The sequence below is a fragment of the Octopus sinensis genome, linkage group LG29, assembly GCF_006345805.1.
Source record: "Octopus sinensis linkage group LG29, ASM634580v1, whole genome shotgun sequence".
NCBI lineage: Eukaryota > Metazoa > Mollusca > Cephalopoda > Octopoda > Octopodidae > Octopus > Octopus sinensis.
The window spans coordinates 1,721,732-1,749,525 of NC_043025.1; the positions used below are offsets into that span (position 1 = coordinate 1,721,732).

Here is a 27,794-nt window from a genome sequence, read left to right on the forward strand (position 1 = left end):
TATTATTATCATGTTTCTCCACAGACCCAAGACCTGTCATTTATAGGTCAGTGGGGTACAATTGATTAAATCTACCCCCAGTATTTCACTGGTACTCTGTTAATGTTAATATTGAGCAGATCAAAAAATACAAGAGAGTGTGTATAATATGCATATGTCAACTAACCTGGGATAGCATCAATGCCACGACATCATAGTCTTGCCTAAAAATTATAGAAAGAAGAAAGAAACATATAGAAAATACGAAAATCATAGAGGTTGAGATAATTAATAATTATTAGGTCATTAATTAGTGAAAACAGATGTAATGAGCTACCTAAAACCTGTTTACATCAATAATTATATAGACACATATAAATACAATCGATATATACACTCTAACCAGTTGATTATTCATATATACACATCTGAATAAACACCACAATGTTTTCTATGGTACAACGAACAACAAGTTGACCTCAGCAGGATTTGAACTCATAATGCAAAGTGTTGTAAATACATACCAACAGTAATAAGAAACAGGAAGAGGATAGAATCCCTGAATATTACTATTTGATATTAAATGAACCTCTAGATATCACTGGTATAGATTATATTGATCCCAGAGTGACAATAGATACTCTGGCATTATTTGAACTTGGAGCATAAAATAAACAAAAGTAAATCCTGTAAGGGGGTGGTTCTGTCATTTAACCTAGGGTCAGAGGAAAAAGGAACATTATAAGAGGGGGAGGGAGAGAGAGAGAGTATGAGAGATAGAGAAAGAGAGAGTAATTGGGGGTTTTACGTGGAATCAAACAAAGAAGACGAAGAATTTGAATCTGAAATGTTGTGGTATGGGGGATGAGGTGGAATAATGGATTTAGTCAGGTGACAAGAACAAGAATAACAATAATTATGGGGACGATTAATTAATGCTGTAGATCACAGTATCATTACACTATGAGAGAGAGTAGAAGGTTGACCCATGGTGGGAATATGATATCATTGAGTCAGTAAAACAAAACATTATTGAAAGGTAAGAAAGAGATTTGGATATTCCAGATCCAATGAGGACTTACCTGACAACTGCCCGATGTAGCGGTGTGTCACCAGATTTATTTACCATACATACGCCAATGCCACACTTCTTCAGTAGATGTTTAACAATTTCTGTGTGTCCATAAGCACTAGCGAAATGTAATGGCGTTTCACCATCATTATTCGCCGCATTTACATTAATGCTAGACTGCTTCAGTAGATGTCCAACAGTTTCTAGGTCTCCCTTCATACATGCCCGATGTAGGGGAGTGTTACCATATTTGTTTACCATACGGACGTCAATGTCGGACTTATTCAACAGATGTTTAACAATTTCTGTGTGTCCACAAGCACTAGCGAAATGTAATGGCGTTTCACCATCATTATTCGCCGCATTTACATTAATGCTAGACTGCTTCAGTAGATGTTCAACAGTCGCTAGGTGCCCCTTCATAGAGGCGAAGTGTAGTGGTGTGTCCCGATCATTATCCTCAGCATTTACATCAACATCAGCCTGCTTCAGTAGATGTTCAACAATCTCTAGGTGTCCACGAGAGCAAGCCAGATATAGAGGTGTGCCACCGTGCTTATTCTTTACGCTGACGACCATACCAGATCGCTGCAGTAGAAGTTTAAAAGTCTCTGGCTGTCCATTTATACATGCCCGATGTAAAGCTGTGTTGCCGTATTTATTTACCATACGGACGTCAATGTCAGACTTCTTCAACAGATGTTTAACAATTTCTGTGTGTCCATCAGCACTGGCCAGATGTAATGGCGTTTCACCATCATTATTCGCCGCATTTACATTAATGCTAGACTGATTCAGAAGATTTTCAACAGTCGCTAGGTGTCCTTTCATAGAGGCGAGATGTAGTGGTGTGTCCCGATCATGATCCTCAGCATTTATATCAGTATCAAATGTCTTCAACAGATGTTTAACAATTTCTGTGTGTCCATAAGCACTAGCGAAATGTAATGGCGTTTCACCATCATTATTCGCCGCATTTACGTTAATGCTAGACTGCTTCAGTAGATGTTCAACAGTTGCTAGGTGTCCATTCATAGAGGCGAGATGTAGTGGTGTGTTCCGATCGTTATCCTCAGCATTTACATCAATATCAGACTGCTTCAGTAGATGTTCAACAATCTCTAGGTGTCCACGAGCGCAAGCCAGATATAGAGGTGTGCCACCGTGCTTATTCTTTACGCTGACGACCATTCCAGATTGTTGCAGTAGCAGCTCAACAACCTGTAGGTGTCCACGAGCGCAAGCCAGTGACAGAGGTGTGTTACCGTCCTTATTCTTTACGCTGACGACCATTTCAGATCGCTGCAGTAGAAGTTTAAAAGTCTCTATCTGTCCATTTATACATGCCCGATGTAAAGCTGTGTTGCCGTATTTATTTACCATACGGACGTCAATGTCAGACTTCTTCAACAGATGTATAACAATTTCTGTGTGTCCATCAGCACTAGCGAAAAGTAATGGCGTTTCACCATCATTATCCGCCGTATTTACGTTAATGCTAGACTTCTTCAGTAGAAGTTTAACAGTTTCTGTGTGACCATCAGCAATGGCCAGATGTAATGGCGTTTCACCATCATTATTCGCGGCATTTACGTTAATGCTAGACTGCTTCAGTAGATGTTCAACAGTCGCTAGGTGTCCGTTAATAGAGGCGAGATGTAGTGGTGTGTCCCGATCATGATCCTCAGCATTTATATCAGTATCAAATGTCTTCAACAGATGTTTAACAATTTCTGTGTGTCCATAAGCACTAGCGAAATGTAATGGCGTTTCACCATCATTATTCGCCGCATTTACGTTAATGCTAGACTGCTTCAGTAGATGTTCAACAGTTGCTAGGTGTCCATTCATAGAGGCGAGATGTAGTGGTGTGTTCCGATCGTTATCCTCAGCATTTACATCAATATCAGACTGCTTCAGTAGATGTTCAACAATCTCTAGGTGTCCACGAGCGCAAGCCAGATATAGAGGTGTGCCACCGTGCTTATTCTTTACGCTGACGACCATTCCAGATTGTTGCAGTAGCAGCTCAACAACCTGTAGGTGTCCACGAGCGCAAGCCAGTGACAGAGGTGTGTTACCGTCCTTATTCTTTACGCTGACGACCATTTCAGATCGCTGCAGTAGAAGTTTAAAAGTCTCTATCTGTCCATTTATACATGCCCGATGTAAAGCTGTGTTGCCGTATTTATTTACCATACGGACGTCAATGTCAGACTTCTTCAACAGATGTATAACAATTTCTGTGTGTCCATCAGCACTAGCGAAAAGTAATGGCGTTTCACCATCATTATCCGCCGTATTTACGTTAATGCTAGACTTCTTCAGTAGAAGTTTAACAATTTCTGTGTGACCATCAGCACTGGCCAGATGTAATGGCGTTTCACCATCATTATTCACCGCATTTACGTTAATGCTAGACTGCTTCAGTAGATGTTCAACAGTCGCTAGGTGTCCGTTAATAGAGGCGAGATGTAGTGGTGTGTCCTGATAATTATCCCCAGAATTTATATCAGTATCAGACCGCTGCAGTAGATGTTCAACAGTTTTTGTGTGACCATCAGCACTGGCCAGATGTAATAGCGTTTCACCACCATTATTCGCCGCATTTATGTTAATGCTAGACTGCTTCAGTAGATGTTCAACAGTTTCTAGGTGTCCCTTCATATATGCCAGATGTAGGGTAGTGTTACCGTATTTATTTTCCATACGGACGTCAATGTCAGACTTATTCAACAGATGTTTAACAGCCTCTGTGTGACCACCAGCATTGGCCAGATGTAATGGCGTTTCACCATCATTATTTGCCGCATTTACGTTAATGCCAGACTTCTTCAGTAGATGTTTAACAATTTCTGTGTGTCCATCATCACTGGCCAGATGTAATGGCGTTTCACCATCATTATTTGCCGCATTTACGTTAATGCCAGACTTCTTCAGTAGATGTTTAACAATTTCTGTGTGTCCATTATCACTGGCCAGATGTAATGGCGTTTCACCATCATTATTTGCCGCATTTACGTTAATGCTAGACTGCTTCAGTAGATGTTTAACAGTTTCTAGGTGTCCCTTCATAGAGGCGAGATGTAGTGGTGTGTCCCGATCCTTATCCTCAGCATTTACATCAACATCAGACTGCTTCAGTAGATGTTCAACAGTCGCTAGGTGTCCCTTCATAGAGGCGAGATGTAGTGGTGTGTTCCGATCATTATCCTCAGCATTTACATCAACATCAGACTGCTTCAGTAGATGTTCAACAACCTCTAGGTGTCCACAAGCGGATGCCAGAGATAGAGGTGTGTCACCGTTCTTATTCTTTACGCTGACGACCATTCCAGATTGTTGCAGTAGCAGCTCTACAACCTCTAGGTGTCCACGAGCGCAAGCCAGTGACAGAGGTGTGTTACCGTCCTTATTCTTTACGCTGACGACCATTTCATATCGCTGCAGTAGAAGTTTAAAAGTCTCTATCTGTCCATTTATACATGTCCGATGTAAAGCTGTGTTGCCGTATTTATTTACCATACGGACGTCAATGTCAGACTTCTTCAACAGATGTTTAACAATTTCTGTGTGTCCACGAGCACTGGCCAGATGTAATGGCGTTTCACCATCATTATTTGCCGCATTTACGTTAATGCTAGACTGCTTCAGTAGATGTTCAACAGTTTCTAGGTGTCCCTTCATAGAGGCGAGATGTAGTGGTGTGTCCCGATCATTATTCTCAGCATTTATATCAGTATCAACTTTCTTCAACAGATGTTTAACAATTTCTGTGTGTCCATCAGCACTAGCGAAAAGTAATGGCGTTTCACCATCATTATTCGCCGTATTTACGTTAATGCCAGACTTCTTCAGTAGATGTCCAACAACGTGTGTGTGTCCACGAGCACAGGCCAGGTGGAGTGGTGTATCACCATCGTTATTTTGATGATTTACCTGAAAAATCAATAAAAAACACTACAAATAGTGGCTAGAAGGGGACGGGTAGAACCCTTAACGCATATTCAGAAACAGAATGTGAGGAATAAGGTGGAATGATGATGGGCGGCCTTGAGTAAGTAAATGAGCTTTGTATTGAGTTTATATTGTATTTACACACACACACAAACACACACACATTCTCTTGCTTTCAATGTTGTAGCAAGCAAGTATGTCTAGATTATGGGAAAGAAAATGAAGAGAGTGTGTTCTGGGGATTAATCTAAAACTCATCAAAGATTTTTTATTTTATTCCATCAATATAATTATCATCTACACCCTCAAAAATGAAGATTTTTCCCTAAAGAATATGAATCATTGGAAAGTTTTGAGGAAACAAAATCTTGGGGCATTAAACTATAAATAGATTAACATGCTGTTTATTTTCGTAAAATAGTGTAAGTTGTCTTTAAAAATATGAAAGTACATTTCAATAGAAACTCGAAGTAACGACAGTGACATCTTGTAATGTCCTGTAAATGGTGTATGTGACTTACAAACGTATCCAATACACAAACGGGCAGACATTTAGTGTAACATAAAAGTCGCATGTATAATTTATATAGGATGAAAAGAGTCACATTAACGAGAAAACATGACAGTCATGGATGACCGAAATGAGTTTTGTGAATAATTTTTCACAATCTCCAAATTTGTTTCGCTCCACACGGCCATGAAAACACGATGTAAATAAAACATTATTAATCCCGTTCTGTTACATAATTTTCTTTTTGGCGAACATCGATCGCCCTTCTTTAATTTGTGTCCAGATGCTGTCAGTGTTTGGATACAGAAATCTTAGACAATGGTTGACAACTTCATGAGTAGACAAGTTGCCGGGACCCACATAAAAAAGCCTATCCATTTGTTATGTGAAGGAATGAAGGGTGACATCCAAAGCAAGGAGGGGCGAGTGATGAAATTCTAATGTTTCACACTGATCAATTCCGGTTTCTATAGCAACATATTTTAAGTTTTTGACGGACAATTTGTTTTATGTAGGATGTCATCGCTACCTAATATCATGGAGAGTCCTAGAAAATTCAGACCCCTACATACACAGGGGCAAGTGTTGTAGACTGTGCATAGCCAAACGGGCGAGGATATTAAAGGACTCCCTCGACCTGGGGACACCCTTAACTCCAGAATAGAAGACTTCTCACCCAGTTGGCACTTCAGGAGATTCCTGCTGGCACCGTGGGATCCATAAGAAAACAGAGTCGATTACGAATAACAACCAAAGGAAGACAATTCCTGTTGCTGACATAGGGCAACGATGCCTTTTCCTTCTCCATTTTCTAAGGAGGACACATACTACAGGGGCCTTGTGCCAACAAGCTTCGAGGTTTGATGATACGCTGTCAAGCTAAACGCTTTATGGACGTGAAACCCAGGGTAATCTCATAGACCGGCCTTATATATCTTTATATACATATGTGTGTGCGTATTTCGCTTTTTGGATTTGGTTTGCAAGGTTCTTTATGTGAGTTAGTGTGTTGAAGCATATTTTGTTGTGTCTGGAGAGAGATTCATTCTCTTTTCGTCCTTTATTATTGAACCCCTTCACCGATTAGGTTTCCACTCATTCACTTATCTACTTTTAAAAAGATTTTCGTTGCGTCTTGTAAATTTTCAGTAGTCGTTGACACTGTTATCCGAGCTGCGCTCTTTTTGCATGTTTAGGTGCATATGTGTAGGTCAGTGTGCGTGCGCATACACATATTATGTATGTGTGTATGTATGTAAGTATGCATGTATGTGTGCGTATGCATATATGTATGTGTGCATGTTTGTATCTATGTATTCTGCATGTTCATGTGTGTGTATGCGCGTGTGTGTGTGTATGTGTGTACCTCTGTCTCATTGTGTGTGCATGTATGTGTGTGTTTGTGTTTGGGATTTTGTGGCTATGTACTGCAGCTGTTATGTATGGATGTGTGCCTCCATGTGTTTCCTTGTGTGAAGAAGTGAAGTATATGTGTGTATGGTCACGTGTTTCAGTCTTTATATTTGCGTACGTATGTGTATACGCGTGCTTGACTGTTCATATTATAGCCAGATAGGTACATAAGTAATATGAACAGACACACACACATGCACACATACATACACAAATGAAGACTGAAACACGTGACCATATACACACACACACACACACCCTTCATTTCACTTCACACAAGGTCACACATGGAGGCACACATCCATACATAACAGACGCAGTACATAGTCACACAAACCCATACACAGACACACTCAAACATGCACACACAAGAAAACGGAGGTACACACACACACACACTCCCACACATATACATACGCACACACAAACACAAACACATGACTGGGCAGAATACGTACATACAAACGTGCGCATATACATACATATATGCGTATACACACATGATGTATACAAACACATACATGCATACATATATATAGCGGGGTACGTACACTTTGTTCTCTTATATGTAAGTATATATACGTACATATGTGCATGCGCATGCACACTGACCCCCACACATGGGCATAAACAAATAAAAAGGGCAGAGTTAACGCCTATTGAGAAGGTTGCAAGACAAAACGAAAATTTTAGAAAAAATAAATAAGTTAATGAGTGGAAACTTAACCGGTGAGTGTGTTAAATAATAAGGCACTAAAAGAGAATGACTCTCCCCAGACTCAAATATATATATAGATGTATCCATACATATGGCCATAATAAGTCTAAGACTGATGATGACAGTTCTAGTCCTTCATTAATTTATTTTAAATAAAACTGTATAAAATTATTTTACTTTTTGCAGATTATGTAGAATTTTTTTCTCTTTCGAATGATATAGGCGTTATATATCTTTTTACAATTTGAATAATTTTAATGTGCAATTAATTCAAATGATTAAAAATTGTCGACAAAAATAATTCAACTCTTGCTTCTGCATCTTTGGATCGGATGGAAAAACTTATATTAGATGCCGTCCAACTGAAGAATTCCGTGTGTCAAGAAAATGGGGCAAGCGGGTGGTTAGTTGGAGTGGGGTGGGGGTCAATGTTGTGGGTCGCATTCAGCAGCTTAGGTGTCGGTCCAGTTGTTGATGGCAGACTGAACAGTGTCAGCTGTCTGCAATTAGTAAATGAAAATGTGCTGCCATATTTAAATAGTCAAATGCTACTGGGATCTATTTTGCAGCAGTACAATTGCCCCGTTCTTAATGCTAGGAAGGCTTTGCAATATTTTGAGCGCAATAATATGGAGGTTGTTGAGTGGCCTCCGCAGGGCCCGGATTTGTATCCAATAGAAAGTTTGCGGAATTATGATTCTAAAAGAGTTCATGCTAAAAAAACCCACCAAATTTGTCCCAATTATGTAATTTTATTGAAGGAATTATGGCAGAATATTCTCAGTGATTTTTATCCTCATTTGTCGAACTCCATGTCCCACCATTTTAAGGTCATAAAAGAGAATAATGGTTATGGAACTAAATACTGATAATAAATTTTTGTTGATCATTTGTGCCGTAAATTTTCAATTTAAACAAAATAATGTTGGTACTGTCTTAAACTTATTTTGCTGACAATTTTTTATCATTTGAATTAATTGCTCATTAAAATTATTCAAAGTGTAGAAAGATATATAATGCCTCTATCATTAGGAAGAGATAAAAATTCTATATACACTGTAAAAAAGTAAAATAATTTTATACAGTTTTATTTAAAATAAATTAATGAAGGAATAGAGCTATCATCATATATATATATATATATATATAAAGGTAAATTTCTTAATTTGCTTAATAGAGATATATGATCCTAGCAGGTACCGTATTTGCTTTTTCTGGTTAATATTGGTGGCTAACCTCAGTGAGTGTAGATAAACTCCAGTTAGTTTATTTAACTATTCCCTGTAGATCTTCCTATCGGTAAATCCATGTCTCTAGGTTGGTGGTAGAGAAGAAATACTGAACGAATAACGAAGGAGAAACGAGATTTATACATCCAGGTTTTATTTTGCAGTTAATCACATCTTGCCATGTTTGTACCTACATATGTTTCTGCTGCAAGTCAGTGCACACTGCAAGTTTTGCATCTTGTTGTGCAGGTTAGTGTTGATTACGGATGCTGCTTCTTTAGGGTACCATGAACTGCATTTCAGATTCCATCGGAACTAAATACAAGTCCAACCAAAATGTTTTATACATGTAGTGTTAGTATTCTAAAAAATAGCCTAAATTTTGAACTTTCCAGCTCTATATACATAGACACATGCATATACACTCACTGACCTGTAAAATGTTGTTTGCTGAGCCATTTAACAAAAATTCAACTACATCTCTACAGTTCTTCTTCACAGCCGTATGGAGAGGTGTGTTGCCTTGTAAGTCCTGCTTGTTAATATTGATTCCCTTGGAAACCAGAAGGGCCACAGCATCACGCTTATTGCTGAAAGTAAGAAATATAAACATCACAGACATTGACATAAGAATTACATTGAATCTACACGCATGTTCAGTACATAAAAATTAAACATACAGAAGTGTAAGTAATGTATAACACCACCCCAATATTTTCTGATTTATAAGGTACACACGGAAGTCACCCTTTGCATTATATGCCAAAGGTCAGGCTTTGGGTAGACTCCAACATGTTCTGGAAGCAAAATAACAGGAATGGTTGCTAGGTTGATGGGGGTGTAAGGAGAGATTGCAAGGGTGTATGGAGAAAGTAAGGAGAAGTTAGAAATGGAATAGGGGTGCGAATATGCAGAATATGCAGAATTATGGAGATGTCCAGTGGAAGTTGAGGGTGAGTATATAATGACTAGAGACTGAGAGTAGATGATGAGTAAAGATTGGAAAATGATAGTATAGGAATGAATGTTGTGGATGGTAGAGGAGTGATCAATGACTCATATGAGTTGGGGAAGGTCAGGGGGGTTAGGTGCTGATTGGCAGAATAGGAGGGTGAAGAGCAACAGGATAATAGAAATACTGTAGACAGGAGAGGCATGAGATAAAGGGAGATGATGTGTGTATGTGGTGGGTGTAGGCTACAAGAGTGTGAGTGGAGAGAAAGACTGGGAGGAAGAGTGAGAGATATATGTTAATAAGAAAAAGTCAACAAGAAGAGATTTAGTGGAAAGGAGAAAGAGAGTTAATTTCGTAGCATATAAGGGATAAGGGTGATCAATGCAAAATGTGAGTGGAGAGGGACAATGTTAAAAATGAAAGATGGATGTTACGTGAAGTGGTTCTGGCAGGTGAGAAAGATAACTGCTTTCACAGAAAAGATGATAAAATGTGTAGTTCTCTCCTCATTCAACTACACCATTAGAATAATGTACTTAGGTATATGATAGATAATGAGGGGCTGGAGAAGAAGTTTTGATGAGAAAATTAAATAAACGGTCTAATTGTGTATATAAATATTGTATTTCTGAAATTCAGTTTTGCTGAGATGGTTGGGTTTCCTTGAGCATAACATGTTACCAATCAACCCTGTCTTTTGTCATCTCACCCCTTATTTTAAATTTCATTATTCCATCCCAAGTCCTCCTGGCTCTCCATTTGCCATAAGGTCCACCCATCTTAAGTGACTGACATTTCTTTATAGAGCTTTCTGCCTCATTGCACGTCACATGACCATACCAGTGCTGTCTCCTCTCGTACACACATCATCTGATTCCATTTATACCCAATTCTTCTCTCAACACATTTGCACTTTGTCATACGTATACACTGATGTTCCACATCCAATGGAATATACTAGCTTCATTCCGTTCCAGTCTTCGTATGTCCTCTGCCGTCGAGGTTCGTGTCTCACTACCACACACCATTGCCATTTGAACAGAAATATCATACATTCTACCTTTTTCTCTAAGAGGGAAATTTCTTTCTAAATACATAGTTAGAAACTCTCTGAACTTTCTCCGTCCTATTCTTATTCCGTCAACTCTGACAATTTTGTGTGACTGTTCTTTTCAATTTGATACAAGTCTTTATTCTTCAGTTGTCCATTCTTACTCTGTGTTGACTGTATTTTCTGATAGTTTATTTCTTTGAAATATCTGTCTTCCGATGAAGTGGTAAAAAGTTGCTACAAAAACAATTGTAAAGAATGAAATTTGGAATAACTATTTCTCTCTCTTATTACAAAATATGGATTTATATTCTATGGATATTGCAAGCAACGAACATAGATATTGGAATTGTCTTCATAGCTACATTTCTGGGATTGTAATAGACTTCACTGTGTGCATGTATGTGTGTGTCTGTGTGTCCAAAATATCTCCAAAGCAACATAATTTTGGAAAGATCTATTTTGACAACAGAGCACCAAAATTGTTTTTATGATTCAAAACTAAATCATGGAGAAAATAAGAAATAGATGTTGTTGGATATTACTACTATATTGTCATCGTGTCACACTGCCATTACTATGGCATATTTGGACATTTGACCTGTTTGGAATTGGAAGAAATTTAGAAACACAACAGATCTGAAGATTTTAGTCAATTCTGAACTTACCACTCCACAGCATGATCAAGAGCTGTTTTGCCATCTCCACCCTTCATATCCAAATCAGCTCCAGCCTCGATTAAGAAACTTATAAGATCTGCTTTGCCCACTTGGCAAGCTGCCATCAGATATGTCACACCTTGTGAACTTATTTCGTTAATCTGAAGCGAAGAAAGGGAAGGCATGTAAAATATATTAAAGAGAGAAGAAGAGAGAGTACGGAGGAAGATGCTTGGGTGGGGATATAGGGATATGAAAGAGAAAGAAAGATGAAGAAGACAGATTGATATATATATATATATATATATATATATATACATACATACACACACATATATATGTCATATTGGATGGTTTCCCTCAAACTCAGATTGGACTTAGAATTCCGGTCGTCCTAAAAGGGGCAGGAGAATTCATATGTACATATACACTCTACATCTCCAGTCTGGAATCTTCATTTTTTTTTACCAGAATATCAACTTACTGGAAACTTCCAGAGATGTGCAACTACACAAATACCCTCTCTCACTCATTTATCATATCTTAAATGTATTGCTTCTCTGAGCATCAACACACAAAAATATTTCGTTTCTGGCAGCTAACTTGCTAGAATTCTACAGATTTATCCACCATCTTTCCAACAACGTTTCTGACCACCTCTGGAATTCAATACTTCTACCATTCCAGACATGCTTATAAAATCAAAAATAGCCAAGCTACAATGATTTTCAGAAACTTTTGTTTCACATTAAAAATTGCCAAAGCTTGGAACAAACTATCTACGTTGGTTGTTAGTTGAACCCTTCAAAATAGCAGACTTCCTGAAATTCATTAATACTACTTCTGATGTTTCCTATGCATCCGTTCTTCTTTCTACCCTTTTCATTGCTCCCTTTTCTGCCTATGGGTGTTTTACTCTATGTACTATGTCATACACTTTAGACTGCCATGGGTGTCTCTCTCTACATGACTTTGTGTTGCTGTCTGACCTTACATGTGATGGGGGAAGATCCATAATTAGGGGAATCATACAAATCTACCAATTCCTTTTAAATGAAAAAGTGGGGGGGAAATCACTTCACAGATCCCCCAGTATATTACTGTTACATTTGATATCAAATAGGAAGCGAAAGAAAACACTGAAAAGATTTCAAGTGTGAGACGCTGACAAGAGACACGCTGCTAAATATACAGAGACCATCTGAACAAACCAACTGTAGAGATTAGACCATAAGATGGTGTGTAAAGTAATTGAATAGGTAAAGATCTATAACGGGTGAAAAACCTTAGGAATAATTGTGGTGAGTTGATGCATAAAATCAGGAAGACATTGAAAACCTCTTTAAGTTAGTATTTGAAGCTATTACAAAGGAAATATTTGTGACTTGATATCTGTGGGAAGTTATGAAAGACATCAGGGTCTGCTAAATATGTCCAAAGTGTGAAAAAGTAGACGCAAAAGAAAGGAAGTGACAGAGAAAATTATAATATTAAGAAAGCAGAGAGTAGTTTGAGGAATCTTAAGCCAGCAGTATCAGGGCTTTCATTAGTTTGTAGTCATACGGTATGTAAAAATGTGTGAGTGGTTCATACCCAACTGTAATACAACTGTACAGACAAGCAACACTATCAACTTCACCTGGAGGAAAACACCTACCCTCACTAACTGGCAGAAATTCACCCACCGTTGAAATACATGTCTGATGGTCAACAAAAAACGTAAGGATTGTTTCTGTATTTCACCATCTGTCAGCTCTTTTCCCTCCCAAATTAGAGCCTAGATTTCTGGTCTCTTACCAAGAATTATCTCCATAAATTAAGCAGAAGCCTTTTACCCTCCACTCTTTAACTGTGGAGAGGCTCTATACCTGTAATTCTCAAAAATTTGCTATGGCCCCTTTTTCTTTTGTTAACAAATTTTCAAAAGCTTTTTCCCTTGCTATAATTCAGTGTCCCTCGTTTTAAATGTATATAATACCAGGTGAGAGTATTTTCTTTCTGGGTCCCTGTCTTGACATGGGTGAATACTAACCACAGGCCCACCCCACAATAAATGAATATTTGATACATCACGCCTTCACGTTAGTTACTGATTGAACCTTTACTCAGGTAAATATTATTTGTGTTTCATATATACATACTCCCATTTGTTCCTTGGTCTCCAGTCCTCATAAAATTTTCCACAGCCCCCAACCAGGGGTAGTATTAATCTCTTTGGAAAAGGCCTGCTCTATATTCTTGTCGAGAGTATCTCATCTGCTGACTACCAACCTATTATTCGAATGTCCAATATTTCAAATATGAAGTAAAAAGTCATAAACAGCCATCATCTTCATCCTTTCGGTATCTTCCTCTATTCAATGAACTCCAGTATAGTTCTGTAAAGCCAGATCGAGCAGATGGTAGGGTCGATTCCTATGTGACACCCCAGTGTTTTCATATATTTGACAGAAAAGAGAAATGGTGTAACCCTTGACATCAGTAAAACTTTCAATTGTTTCTGGCGAGAGAACGTCATGACAAAGTCACCACCCATCTACTGGCTCCATCTGTCCCTCATCTCTTGGACTGAATATTTCCTGCCAGAATACTCCATTGCAGTGAGTGATGATGGGCTTCTATCTCATTCACATTCCATCAACTCGGACATGCTTCAAGGTTTGGCTAAATATTTATGAAATCTAGTAATGATGATTAGAGATGAAAGAAAAGAAATACCTGTGTTTATTTAGGAACAATTAATATTGTGTTTAAAATAGCAATCGACTTTAAGAAGACAATAAACAGAACAACTTACTTTTTGTGAATTCTTTTTAATATATTTTTGAATATTTTGAGTGTCACCAAGCAAAATTTTGCTTATATTCGTATCAACTCCCATCTTTTAAAGGAAATATGCTAGAAAAAGAAAGAAATCAAAAATTTCAAAACCTTATAAAATGAGGTAAACAACAATATAAAGAAGATTGTGTTTCTCACATTTCTCATAAAATATTACAAAAATTGGAAACTTCAATTTATCTAAAGTATTATTTACATCTGGATGTTCTTCCTAGCACTAATAAACCTAACAACAGTCATTGTGTTGTGTCTCTTGGTCAGCTACATTACTCTGCTTATTACAGTCTGATTGGTGACAATTAAAACCTGAATATTGGAATGTACAATCTGTTGGTCATCCAGGTGGAGATACTGTTCATGTTGAGCTTGGATTTGTGGATCATACCTCAGCTAGGTGGAGACACTGTATACCTTGCGCTATAGATCATTCCTCGGAGAGGTGTCAATACAGTACTCTTTGAGCTGTGGGTTTATGGATAATACCTTGTTATTCAACTCACTGATTACAGGGCGCAGGTGTGTTTGATCAGAACTTACCTGGAGCTACTCAACAACAAATTCCAAGAACTTAGAAGTGATAGAAACAGTTATAAACAACCAAATGCTTTATCAATTTCGATATCATTTCCCATTCTGTGACCATCACTATGGTTCCATATTTTCAAAACACACACATATGCTTTTCGGTTATTTCTTCATGTTAGTCACTATCAGAAAGCATCACCAAAGGATGAAGTTTGCTCAACATATCAGAAGATGAGATCAATAAAGATTTTAATTACCAAGAATATTATGTTATTAAAATATATTTTATAATGAAGGATCCATCACATAGTATGAGATAATAATTTATTTATTTATTTATAGAACGGATTAAGATACAAAATACTTAATCCTTGAAGTAAGACACAAGATTTACAACAATATTAAAGCTTGAGTTGATAGAATTCTTAGGCTGCCGGACAAAATGCTTAATGGCATTTCCTCCGACTTTACATTCTGGGATCAAATGCTGTCAGGCTTCACTTTGCCTTGCATAATTTTGGATGGAATAAGTACCAGTCATGTACTGGGGTCAAGGTAATCGACTGGACCCCCTTCCTCCGAATTCCTGGCCTTGTGCCAAATCTTGAGACAAATATTAAAGCATGAAAGACAAGGAAAGATTATTTGTTCTTCAGGTCATCCGTCTTCTAGATCATTCTTGACATGACAGAAATATAGAAAGAACACAAGAAAGTAATAAAAAAAGATATTGATACCATAAAAGAAGAGAAATTTGGAGAAATTAATAAAAGAATCGATAGAAAATGGTTCATGTGCAATAAACCTTTCAGGATTCATCTTTGATTTGATCTCATCTACTTTGTTTCTAGTCTGAACCACACCACCAACAAGTGACACTATAGAGTTTCATAAAATATATCTTTAAAGTTATTAATGTAAGATGGATAATTGTTTCATAAATTTCCACACATACCCACATATGTATATATGTGCGTATATGTATTACAGATGCGTCGTAGGCAGTTTTTAGTTCAGTGCCAAGGCGTGGCACACTGGGCAAGGGTATATAGGCACACACACACACACGTACGTGTGTTTATACCTGACTCTGTGTGCGTGTGTGTGTGTGTATGTGTGTGTGTGTGTGTGCTTGTTTGTTTATGTTTTGTATCACTGAAACTTATCCAGCTCAGAATAATAATGTTCTTATTATCTTCCTTATTAGCAAAAGGAGCTTTGACAGAAGCGATCAATTAATTGAGCAGCAGATAAAGGTTCGTGTTTGGAAGGGATCAAACTGCAAACTATACCATAATGATGTATCCATCTAACCCCTGCTAGCAAAGCAGCATGAGAAAAAAGTGTAAAAATGAATAACATATATAAATATTGGTACATGCTTACATGTATATATATATATATATATATATATACACATATACATATATAATATACATGCTTACATGTATATATAATATATCTGGATATTTATATGTATATATAAGTATGTATATGTATATGTATATATATATGTATATCTATATATAGATATATATATATTAATAAATGAAATAAAACATATGCATATATATAAACATATATGTACGTACCTACCTCTACATGTACATATACACGCGTGTGTGTACCGGAGTAAACATATAATGTGAAACAAGGTGGAAAAAAGAGTACTCAAATACCAGTGTTAGAGTAATATGCTTTATTTAAAGGCAGCAGAAAATTCAACAAAACTTGTTACTCTGAGTTTCACGTATACATGCATACTATGTATATGTATGAATATGTATGTATATTGCATATAAGATATAATAAATATAATGATATATATATATATACATATATATATAATATATATATATATATATTATACATATATATATATATTGGTAAAAACGGTAAGATAACAAAAGAAAGACAGAGACCTCAATATTATGTAAATAGAGGAAATTTTATCGTAAAATAATATGTGACAATTATTCAATAGCCAGATAAAACTCTGAGTTTCAGATGCCGAGGTGGAAATCCACAACACCATCTCTTCGTTATCTGGCCATCTATATTCTATGTTCTTTCTATGTTTCTGTCATTTCAGGATAACCGAAAAGATGGTGCCGTGGATTTCTCCCTCGCATCCGAAACTCAGCGTTATGTTTTGGCTATGGATAATTGTCACATCATTTTACAGATATATATATATACATATATATATATATATATATAATATATATATTATTAGATATATAATATATATATGTATGTATTTATATATATATATACATATACATATATATATATATATATATATAAGTTATCCAAACAAGAAAACACAGAAAAAAAGAGAAAAAAAGAGAAAAAACACAGCAACGCAGGCGTGGAACATTAAAAGTATTATTGACGCTCAGGAAGAAGGGAAGGAGGGTTTTACGTTTCGAGCGAGCTCTTCGTCGGAAACAAGGATAAGGAAAGATCCCAAGGAGGGAAGACAGAGGAAAAAATATTTGAGCTGGTGGTGCTCAAGAGATCACATGTATATATATGTATATGTATATACATACATATATCTGGCTTGATTCCCCCCCCCTTGCATGTCTCAGGTCTCTCTAGCGTATAGCATTGCTGTTTGTATATATCAATCGTAGAATCGTCCTTTCACCCGGCGAGAGAAACTTTTGGTTGCCAAGGTAAAGTCCGTCTGAATTTTCACTATCATATTCTTATTCTAGCAATTACACTTTCCGTACATCTTCCCCCATTGCTAATTGGGCCCCTTAGGTAGCAAATTATTCACTAGCTCTAAAGGCTTCCGGGGGCGTGAGAAAATCGATTTCTTTGTATCTGTGGTTTTGTTTTTTGACTCCTGGGCATCTTCCACATACCAGAACTACTTTCTCTTCTAAACTTTATATTATCTTTCTGCACCTCATGTGTGTCCATTACTTACACAGGGTTCCATCGCACGCAATTCCTGTCTACATTTACGATGGAATTAGGACCCTGTCCGTGTTTATGTTTACAAGAAACTTAAATTTGAGACCCTTTGATTCCAACTAGAATTCCTTTTCTAATTCTGTTACAGAATCTTCCATGAGAGTAAGATCATCAGGGTTTAGCATTCCCAGGGGCTGTTGGTCTCAAAATCCTTTTATTAGCCTGGAGGACACGAGGAATAGGTGGGGACTGAGAGCCTAACCCTGATGAACGCCTACCAGAATACTAAATTCATAACTATACTCATTGTTAACTCTCATCTTACTGACAGAAACTCTACACATGGCCTGTGCAGCTTTCACACAAGTCACTCGTCTACTCCTCGCTTTCTCAAAGCCCACCATATCACACAGTGGGGTTATTTTAATAAAGAAATTTCTTTACCTAAGTTCGAACATCCTTCGAAGTAGCCACCATGTTCAGCAATGCATCCGTCTCAGTGTCCCTGTCACTTTTGGAATCCGGGTTGCGTGTCGTTTTCCGTAAACGAGTCGAGGATCTTCTGCGATTCGCTTTTCATTTCGACAACGGTGTTTAAACGGCGACCTTTGAACAATATTTACATCTTGCGGAAGAGATGGAAGTCAGCATGTGCTAAATCTGGCGAATAGGTCGAGATTGGAAGCGATACCATGTTGCTTTTGGCAAGAAAATCACGAATGAGGAGAACTCGGCGATAGAGGGCGTTGTCATCCTGAAGAATCCACTTCTTCGCGCTCCACAGATCCGGACGCTTTCGCCGAATGTCTTCTTTCAAAAACTCTCTAAAACGTCGCAGTAGAATTTTCGACTGACAGTCTGGCCCCGGGGCACGAATTCTTGATGCCCAATACTACATTTCCGAGGGTGATGCTTGTGCCAGGCCTTCCAGATCGCTCATCGTCTTCAAGATTGCTCATCGTCTTCTAGGGAAGTTCTTCCGCTTTTAAACATTGCGTACGACCTGTTGCCTCGTCACCGTAAGCTTGCCGAAGCATTTTCAATGTATCCGTAGCGGACTTCCAAAAGACCAGGAGTAATGCACGCGCAGAGTCAGAGTCGGTGCGTGACCTGGGAATCCACATGAGGAATGATGCAACATTCCATGTGCATATCGCCAAGATGGTAACATTGAGCTAGTGAGGAGCTAGATGGCTTCTGAGAGTATTCAGAGTCAAAGAAAAGGATGCCATACTGCACTATGACGAACTTTTGTTTTCGGTCACCGTAGAGATCCAAACAATATCGAACAGACATACACAATGTATGCGCCATTCTTCTTCTTCGCTGCTAGGCTGTCATACGACGCGCTGAAGACATCTTTCTCAAACTGTCGGGTTTGAAACTCTTGAAAGTCAGAGTCAGGCGAGACAACTCACCCTAAATCCCACACAGAAGCCAGATCATCGAGGTCTCGCACTTTTGTGATTTATCCACATCCCGTACGTGAACCGAATTGGAGGCGAAATGAGTCGCCAGTCTATGACTATATGCAATAGTACAAAAAACCATTTGCTGGTATACCACGACAATGGTTAGTAAGAATAAATTCAAATATGGATTGTGAAGCAGCGATATGGAACACGCGTAGTCAATATATGTTCTTAGCTTTGTCGACGATATGTGGTGTATGTTTCTGTGTGTGTGAGTGCGTGTACGTGTGTGTGCGCATGTGTCTGTGTATAAGCTATGTTTCTGAATGATATGTATGTACACACAACCACACCAACACACAAGAAGACGTATAGTGTATATACGCGTGTAACATTCGTGACTTCATCCATATGCCAGCTAGGGTATGCATGTCTTTATGTTCCGTAATAAAAGTGACAGTAATATGTACACAAATACCCCCCCCCCACACACACCTATATTATATATATATATATATATATATATATAAATATTAATATATATATAATACATATATATGTATATTTATATCTATAATTATGATATCTATATATATATATATATATAACTATATATATATATATAATATATGTTGTGTGTGGTGTGTGTATGTATATATATACATATTTATACATATATATTGTGGAGGGTAGCGGATGCGTGGTCGTGGGATCTCGGGCTTCGATTCACCGGACGTTGTGAGTGTTTATTGAGCGAAAACACCTAAATCTCAACGAGGCTCCGACAGGGGGTGGTAGCGAACCCTGCTGTACTCTTTCTCTCATCTCTCACAACATCTCTCTCACTCTTTCTTCCTATTTCTGTTGTACCTGTATTTCAAAGGGCCAGCCTTTTCACACACTCTGTGTCATGCCGCTCCCCGATACGTGTCTCGTGGAGTGCTCAGCCACTTGCACACGTTATTTCACGAGCAGGCTGTTTGTCGATCGGATCAACTGGAAAAACTCGTCGTCGTATCCGACGGAGTGCCACAACGACCACACACACACACACACATATCGTGTGTGTGTGTGCGTTTTCCCCCCCACCCCCGCACCATCGTTTTGACAACCGATGTGTGTTTGCCTCCCCGTAATAATCGATATGATAAATACTAGGCTTACAAAGATAAGTCCTGGGGTCGATTTGCTCGACTAAAGTGGTGCCCCAGCATGACCGCAGCCAAGTGACTAAAGAAAGTAAAAGAGTTACGGAGCAACATATATATATATATATACATGCTTACATGTATTATATATATCTGGATATTTATATGTATATATAAGTATGTATATGTATATGTATATATATATGTATATCTATATATATATTAATATATTAATAAATGAAATAAAACATATGCATATATATAAACATATATGTACGTACCTACCTCTACATGTACATATACACGCGTGTGTGTGTACCGGAGTAAACATATAAATGTGAAACAAGGTGGAAAAAAGAGTACTCAATACCAGTGTTAGAGTAATATGCTTTATTTAAAGCAGCAGAAAATTCAACAAACTTGTTACTCTGAGTTTCACGTATACATGCATACATATGTATATGTATGAATGTATGTAATGCATATATAGATATAATAAATATATGATATATATATATACATATATATATATATATATATATATATATATATATACATATATATATATATTGGTAAAAACGGTAAGATAACAAAAGAAAGAAAGAGACCTCAATATTATGTAAATAGAGGAAATTTATCTGTAAAATAATATGTGACAATTATTCAATAGCCAAGATAAAACTCTGAGTTTCAGATGCCGAGGTGGAAATCCACAACACCATCTCTTCGGTTATCTGGCCATCTATATTCTATGTTCTTTCTATGTTTCTGTCATTTCAGATAACCGAAAAGATGGTGCCGTGGATTTCTCCTCTCGCATCCGAAACTCAGCGTTATGTTTTGGCTATTGGATAATTGTCACATCATTTTACAGATATATATATAATATATATATATATATATATATATATATATATTATATATATATATATATATGTATGTATTTATATATATATATACATATACATATATATATATATATATATAAAGTTAATCCAAACAGAAAACACAGAAAAAAAGAGAAAAAAAAGAGAAAAAACACAGCAACGCAGGACGTGGAACAATTAAAGTATTATTGACGCTCAGGAAAGAAGGGAAGGAGGGTTTTACGTTTCGAGCGGAGCTCTTCGTCGGAAACAAGGAGAAGGAAAGATCCCAAGGAGGGAAGACAGAGGAAAAAATATTTGAGCTGGTGGTGCTCAAGAGATCACATGTATATATATGTATATGTATATACATACATATATACTGGCTTGATTCCCCCCACCTTTGCATGTCTCAGGTCTCTCTAGCGTATAGCATTGCTGTTTGTATATATACATCGTAGAATCGTCCTTTCACCCGGCGAGAGAAACTTTTGGTTGCCAAGAGGTAAAGTCCGTCTGAATTTTCACTATCATATTCTTATTCTAGCAATTACACTTTCCGTACATCTTCCCCCATTGCTAATTGGGCCCCTTAGGTAGCAGAAATTATTCACTAGCTCTAAAGGGCTTCCGGGGGCGTATGAGAAAATCGATTTCTTGAGTATCTGTGGTTTTTATGACTCCTGGGCATCTTCCACATACCAGAACTACTTTCTCTTCTAAACTTTATATTATCTTTCTGCACCTCATGTGTGTCCATTACTTACACAGGGTTCATCGCACGCAATTCCTGTCTACATTACGATGGAATTAGGACCCTGTCCGTGTTTATGTTTACAAGAAACTTAAATTTGAGACCCTTTGATTCCAACTAGAATTCCTTTTCTAATTCTGTTACAGAATCTTCCATGAGAGTAAGATCATCAGGGTTTAGCAGTTCCCAGGGGCTGTTGGTCTCAAATTCCTTTTATAGCCTGGAGGACAACGAGGAATAGGTGGGGACTGAGAGCCTAACCCTGATGAACGCCTACCAGAATACTAAATTCATAACTATACTCATTGTTAACTCTCAGCTTACTGACAGAAACTCTACACATGGCCTGTGCAGCTTTCACAAGTCACTCGTCTACTCCTCGCTTTCTCAAAGCCCACCATATCACACAGTGGAGTAGTTATGTTTAATAAAAGATAATTTCTTTACCTAAGTTCGAACATCCTTCGAAGTAGCCACCATGTTCAGCAATGCATCCGTCTCAGTGTCCCTGTCACTTTTGGAATCCGGGTTGCGTGTCGTTTTCCGTAAACGAGTCGAGGATCTTCTGCGATTCGCTTTTCATTTCGACAACGGTGTTTAAACGGCGACCTTTGAACAATATTTACATCTTGCGGAAGAGATGGAAGTCAGCATGTGCTAAATCTGGCGAATAGGTCGAGAGTGGAAGCGATACCATGTTGCTTTTGGCAAGAACATCACGAGTGAGGAGAACTCGGCGATAGAGGGCGTTGTCATCGTGAAGAATCCACTTCTTCGCGCGCCACAGATCCGGAGGCTTTCGCCGAATGTCTTCTTTCAAAAACTCTTCAAAAGATTGTAGTAGAATTCTCGACTGACAGTCTGGCCCCGGGGCACGAATTCTTGATGCCCAATACTACATTTCCGAGGGTGATGCTTGTGCCAGGCCTTCCAGATCGCTCATCGTCTTCAAGATTGCTCATCGTCTTCTAGGGAAGTTCTTCCGCTTTAGAACGTTGCGTACGACCTGTTGCCTCGTCACCGTAAGCTTGCCGAAGCATTTTCTCCGTAGCAGACTTCCAAAAGACCAGGAGTAGTGCACGCGCAGAGTCAGAGTCGGTGCGTGACCTGAGAATCCACATGAGGAATGATGCAACATTCCATGTGCATATCGCCAAGATGGTAACATTGAGCTAGTGAGGAGCTAGATGGATTCTGAGAGTATTCAGAGTCAAAGAAAAGGATGCCATACTGCAACTATGAAGAACTTTTGTTTTCGGTCACCGTAGATGATCAAACAATATCGAACACACATACACAATGTATGCGCCATGCTTCTTCGCTGCTAGGCTGTCATACGACGCGCTGAAGACATCTTTCTCAAAGTGTCGGGTGTTGAAACTCTTGAAAGTCAGAGTCAGGCGAGACAACTCACCCTAAATCCCACACAGGAGCCAGGATCATCGAGGTCTCGCCACTTTTGTGATTTATCCACATCCCGTACGTGAACCGAATTGGAGGCGAAATGAGTCGCCAGTCTATGACTATATGCAAATAATACAAAAACCATTTGCTGGTGTACCACGACGATGGTTAAGTAAGAATAAATTCAAATATGGAGGTAAAGCAGCGATATGGAACACGCGTAGTCAATATATGTTCTTAGCTTGTTCGACGATATATGTGTGTATGTTTCTCTGTTTGTGAGTGTGTGTACGTGTATAAAGCTATGTTTATGGATGATATGTATGTACACACACACACACACCACACACACACAGAGACGTATAGTGTATATACGCGAGTATACATTCGTGACTTCATTCATATGCCAGCTACGGTATGCATGTCTTTATGTTCCGTAATAAAAGTGACAATAATATGTACACAAATACCCCCCCCCCACACACACATATATATATATTATATATATATATATATATAATAAATATATATATTATATATATACATATATATGTATATATATATCTATATATATATATATCTATATATATATATATATATATATATCTATATATATATATAATATATGTGTGTGTGTGTGTGTGTATGTATATATATACATATTTATACATATATATTACGTGGAGGGTAGCGGACGCGTGGTCGTGGGATCTTGGCTTCGATTCTCCGACCGGACATTGTGAGTGTTTATTGAGCGAAAACACCTAAAGCCTAACGAGGCTCCGACAGGGGGTGGTAGTGGACCCTGCTGTACTCTTTCTCTCACAACATTCTCTCACTCTTTGTTCCTATTTCTGTTGTACCTGTATTTCAAAGGGCCAGCCTTTTCACACTCTGTGTCATGCCTCCCCGATACGTGTCTGTGGAGTGCTCAGCCACTTGCACACGTTAATTTCACGAGCAGGCTGTTTCGTCGATCGGATCAACTGGAAAACTCGTCGTCGTATCCGACGGAGTGCCACAACGACACACACACACACACACACATATCGTGTGTGTGTGCGTGTGCCCCCCACCCCCGCACCATCGTTTGACAACCGATGTGTGTTTGCCTCCCCGTAATAATCGATATGATAAATACTAGGCTTACAAAGAATAAGTCCTGGGGTCGATTTGCTCGACTAAAGGTGGTGCCCCAGCATGACCGCAGCCAAGTGACTAAAGAAAGTAAAAGAGTTAAGGAGCAATATATATATATACATGTATCATAGGATAACGAAACCATTTCCAGTTCCACATTGAAATTGTAACAAAAAGCTAGATTTCAGACAAGGAAATGTTTACCTTACCTTAAAAAAAAGGATCTTTCCAGTTGTGAAGATTTGTTGTAGCCGTGAGTTTGCTCTCTCCTGCGGGAATGGATAAACTGTGCCAGTCGCTTACCTTTATATCTGTCTGACAAGGTAAGTAAACCTATCAAATTACGACGCCCAGCGTATGTCACATGCATAAATGTTTGTATATATCTTTATACATGTGAGTGTGAGTGCGTGTGTGTGTGTATAGAAATAGATAGATAGAAAGAGAGAGAGAGGGGCAATCTTTTTAATTTAAGTATGTCACGAATATTTGTTGAGGGTGTTGAATCCAACATGAACATTTTATGCAAGTTTTTTATGTGAATGCTTATCCAAGTGTACCACAAACAACAATAAAAAACCTTTGTTAGCTGTTTTACTAATCGGACATAGTTATTTGTGATTTTGGAATTTCCAATTATACGCACTCAACACCCATTTATACACAGAATTTTTTCTTTCTAACAAAGCAAACAAAGCTAGTTGTGTATAGCTTTCACTTTTTACTGCTTTCGATCAGTAGACTGTGGCCATGCTGGAACCTTGTTGAATTTCAAGTCGTACGTATTGGACACAATTGAAGCTGTAGTTGGGGGACAAACATCGACACAAATATACACAAACCGACGCACATACATCGGATGGGCTTCTTTCAGTTTTAACCTTCCACATCCAATCAGAATGCCCTGGCTGGCATGAGGATTTAGTTGAAGGCAGTTACCCTAGGTTCCACTCAGGGACACATATGTATCATAGGTAACGTTGATTCCTACGTAAACCTGGATGTTCCATTAACATAAACTTTACAGCTGTAGATAACATGAGAGGAACGCATATAGAGGCTTTTAGTACCGAATGCACGATTGCTTCTATATGTATATAATAGCATATCATATATATATATATATATATATATATATATATTCGGTATGTGGTAAGGCAATTCGTTGCTAAACCCTTTATTGCTTAGTATTACTTAAATTCTCCTCGAATGAGGCTTTTACATGCCGAAGACTACTTGGTGTAATTGATAATTATTCCAAATTAATTAATTTCACCCTTCATTATTACGGATAACCATATTTTATCTCAGTAGATGACCACAGCATCTTGTTTCGGCTACACGCGGGTGGGAAGGGGCTGGTGACACAATCTTTTCATTCACGCATTGAATTTGGTGATACTAGTTGCGGATTCTAGCTCGCTCTGATACTGAGTTGAGTTGGTGCCTTCTAGTATCTCAAAATTCAATATATAATCATTTATGATTATAGTATTCTACGCTGAAGAGAAAAGAAGTTTTGGTAAGATAGAATTATTTAATATTTAATTCTTATCCTTTCCTAAAAACTTGATTTCGAAACGTACGTCCGTAGATAACTTAAAATTGTATGATAGATTGCCGTCAATTCATTCTCTCTTACCTGTTTGTGTCTGCCTTCCAATTGCTGTTTTTACTGAGATTCCCCTTTTTAGTAGAAGAAATAGCTATAACTCTTTGACTGCTATTTCTATATTCGGTATGTGGTAAGGCAATTCGTTGCTAAACCCTTTATTGCTTAGTATTACTATATATATATATATATATATATATATATATATATATATATAAAACTGAGAATGTCTGTCGGTCTGTCTGTCTATGTGAATCCCTAAAACTTGAGAACTACACAACCAATTTAATTCACATTTTACACACGCCTTACTTAGGGTCCATGAAGTGTCATGGGCAAATTTTTAACTTCTTGCCTAGGGTGAGCCCACAGCAATATCACATCTTCTCTACTATTTCAGTATAACGTGACAAAAGTGAAAGAAAAACGTCTCTCTATTGTAATGTGAGATACTTTCACTTTAATACTGAAACTATTAAAGTCAAACTATTATACAACAGAGATGAACTCTAAATGGGCATCCATTCTGCTAGAAGATCTGCTATGGTCTTATATGCCACACCACTGGTTTTAAATGCATACTAATCAAATTAATATTCAATTTTTTACCCTTATTTTAAATTTAAATTTACCTGTATATATATATATATATACATATAGATGTATATAGAGAAATGAATTATAATATCAATAATTAATTAATTAATTAATTAATTTTACACTCAAAAATTAATTAAATATAGATGTATATATATAGATGTATATATATATATATATATATATATATATATATATATTATATGTATGTATATATATGTATGTATATACATATATATACATGTATATATACATGTAAAAGTGTACATATATATACATGTATGTATAGATGTATAAGTATACATGTATATGTATACATGTATGTGTAGATGTATATATATATATATATATATATAACATGTACATATATATATATACACACATATATACATGCATACATATATACACCCATAAACACATACACACGCACATACACATATATAGGTGCAGGTGTTGCTGTTTGGTAACAAACTTGGTTCCAAAACACATGGTCCTGAGTTGATTCCCACTGTGTGGTAACTTGGCATGTGTCTTCTGCTATAGTTTCAGGCCAACCAAAGCCTTGTCAGTGGATTTTGTAGATAGAAACTGAAAGAAATCAATTGTATATATAGGTATGTATATATGTATGTCTATGTGTGTGCCTTTGTGTTTCTCTCACATCACTGCTTCACAACTGGTGTTCGTTTATTTACATCACCATAACTTACTGTTTTCACAAGAAGAAAGTGATAGAATAAGTACCAGGCTTATGAAAATAAAAAAAACACTAGGTTGTGTCTCATATTTTTGTTTGCCTACTCAGTTGTATCTATCAATTTATCTTTGTATGTGTTTGTGTATCTATATCTATCTATCTATCTATCTATCTATCTATCTATCTATCTATATATATATATATATATATATGCATACATACATACATACATACATACATATATATATAAATATACATCACGGAGATGTACTTGCATAGCGACTGACTTGATCTTAGATCGTGTGCTGGGACGAAAACTTGTAGTG

At 37.4% G+C, this 27,794-nt stretch overlaps 1 protein-coding gene across 1 annotated transcript in view; it reads right to left on the reverse strand.

The window, feature by feature from the left end:
* Positions 1 to 24,908, reverse strand: part of LOC115226190 (serine/threonine-protein phosphatase 6 regulatory ankyrin repeat subunit B-like) — a 47,595-nt gene extending 22,687 nt beyond the window's left edge. Inside the window, exons 1-10 of the mRNA XM_036514945.1 lie at positions 24,772 to 24,908; positions 14,342 to 14,442; positions 11,554 to 11,705; positions 9,313 to 9,469; positions 4,799 to 4,990; positions 4,496 to 4,696; positions 4,025 to 4,393; positions 2,354 to 3,004; positions 1,062 to 2,251; positions 167 to 203 (exon numbers count right to left, since the gene is read on the reverse strand). Coding sequence (XP_036370838.1) covers positions 167 to 203; positions 1,062 to 2,251; positions 2,354 to 3,004; positions 4,025 to 4,393; positions 4,496 to 4,696; positions 4,799 to 4,990; positions 9,313 to 9,469; positions 11,554 to 11,705; positions 14,342 to 14,425 — 3,033 coding nt within the window. The 5' untranslated portion in view covers positions 14,426 to 14,442; positions 24,772 to 24,908. The remainder of the gene's footprint in view (positions 1 to 166; positions 204 to 1,061; positions 2,252 to 2,353; positions 3,005 to 4,024; positions 4,394 to 4,495; positions 4,697 to 4,798; positions 4,991 to 9,312; positions 9,470 to 11,553; positions 11,706 to 14,341; positions 14,443 to 24,771) is intronic.
* Positions 24,909 to 27,794: the final 2,886 nt, after the last annotated feature.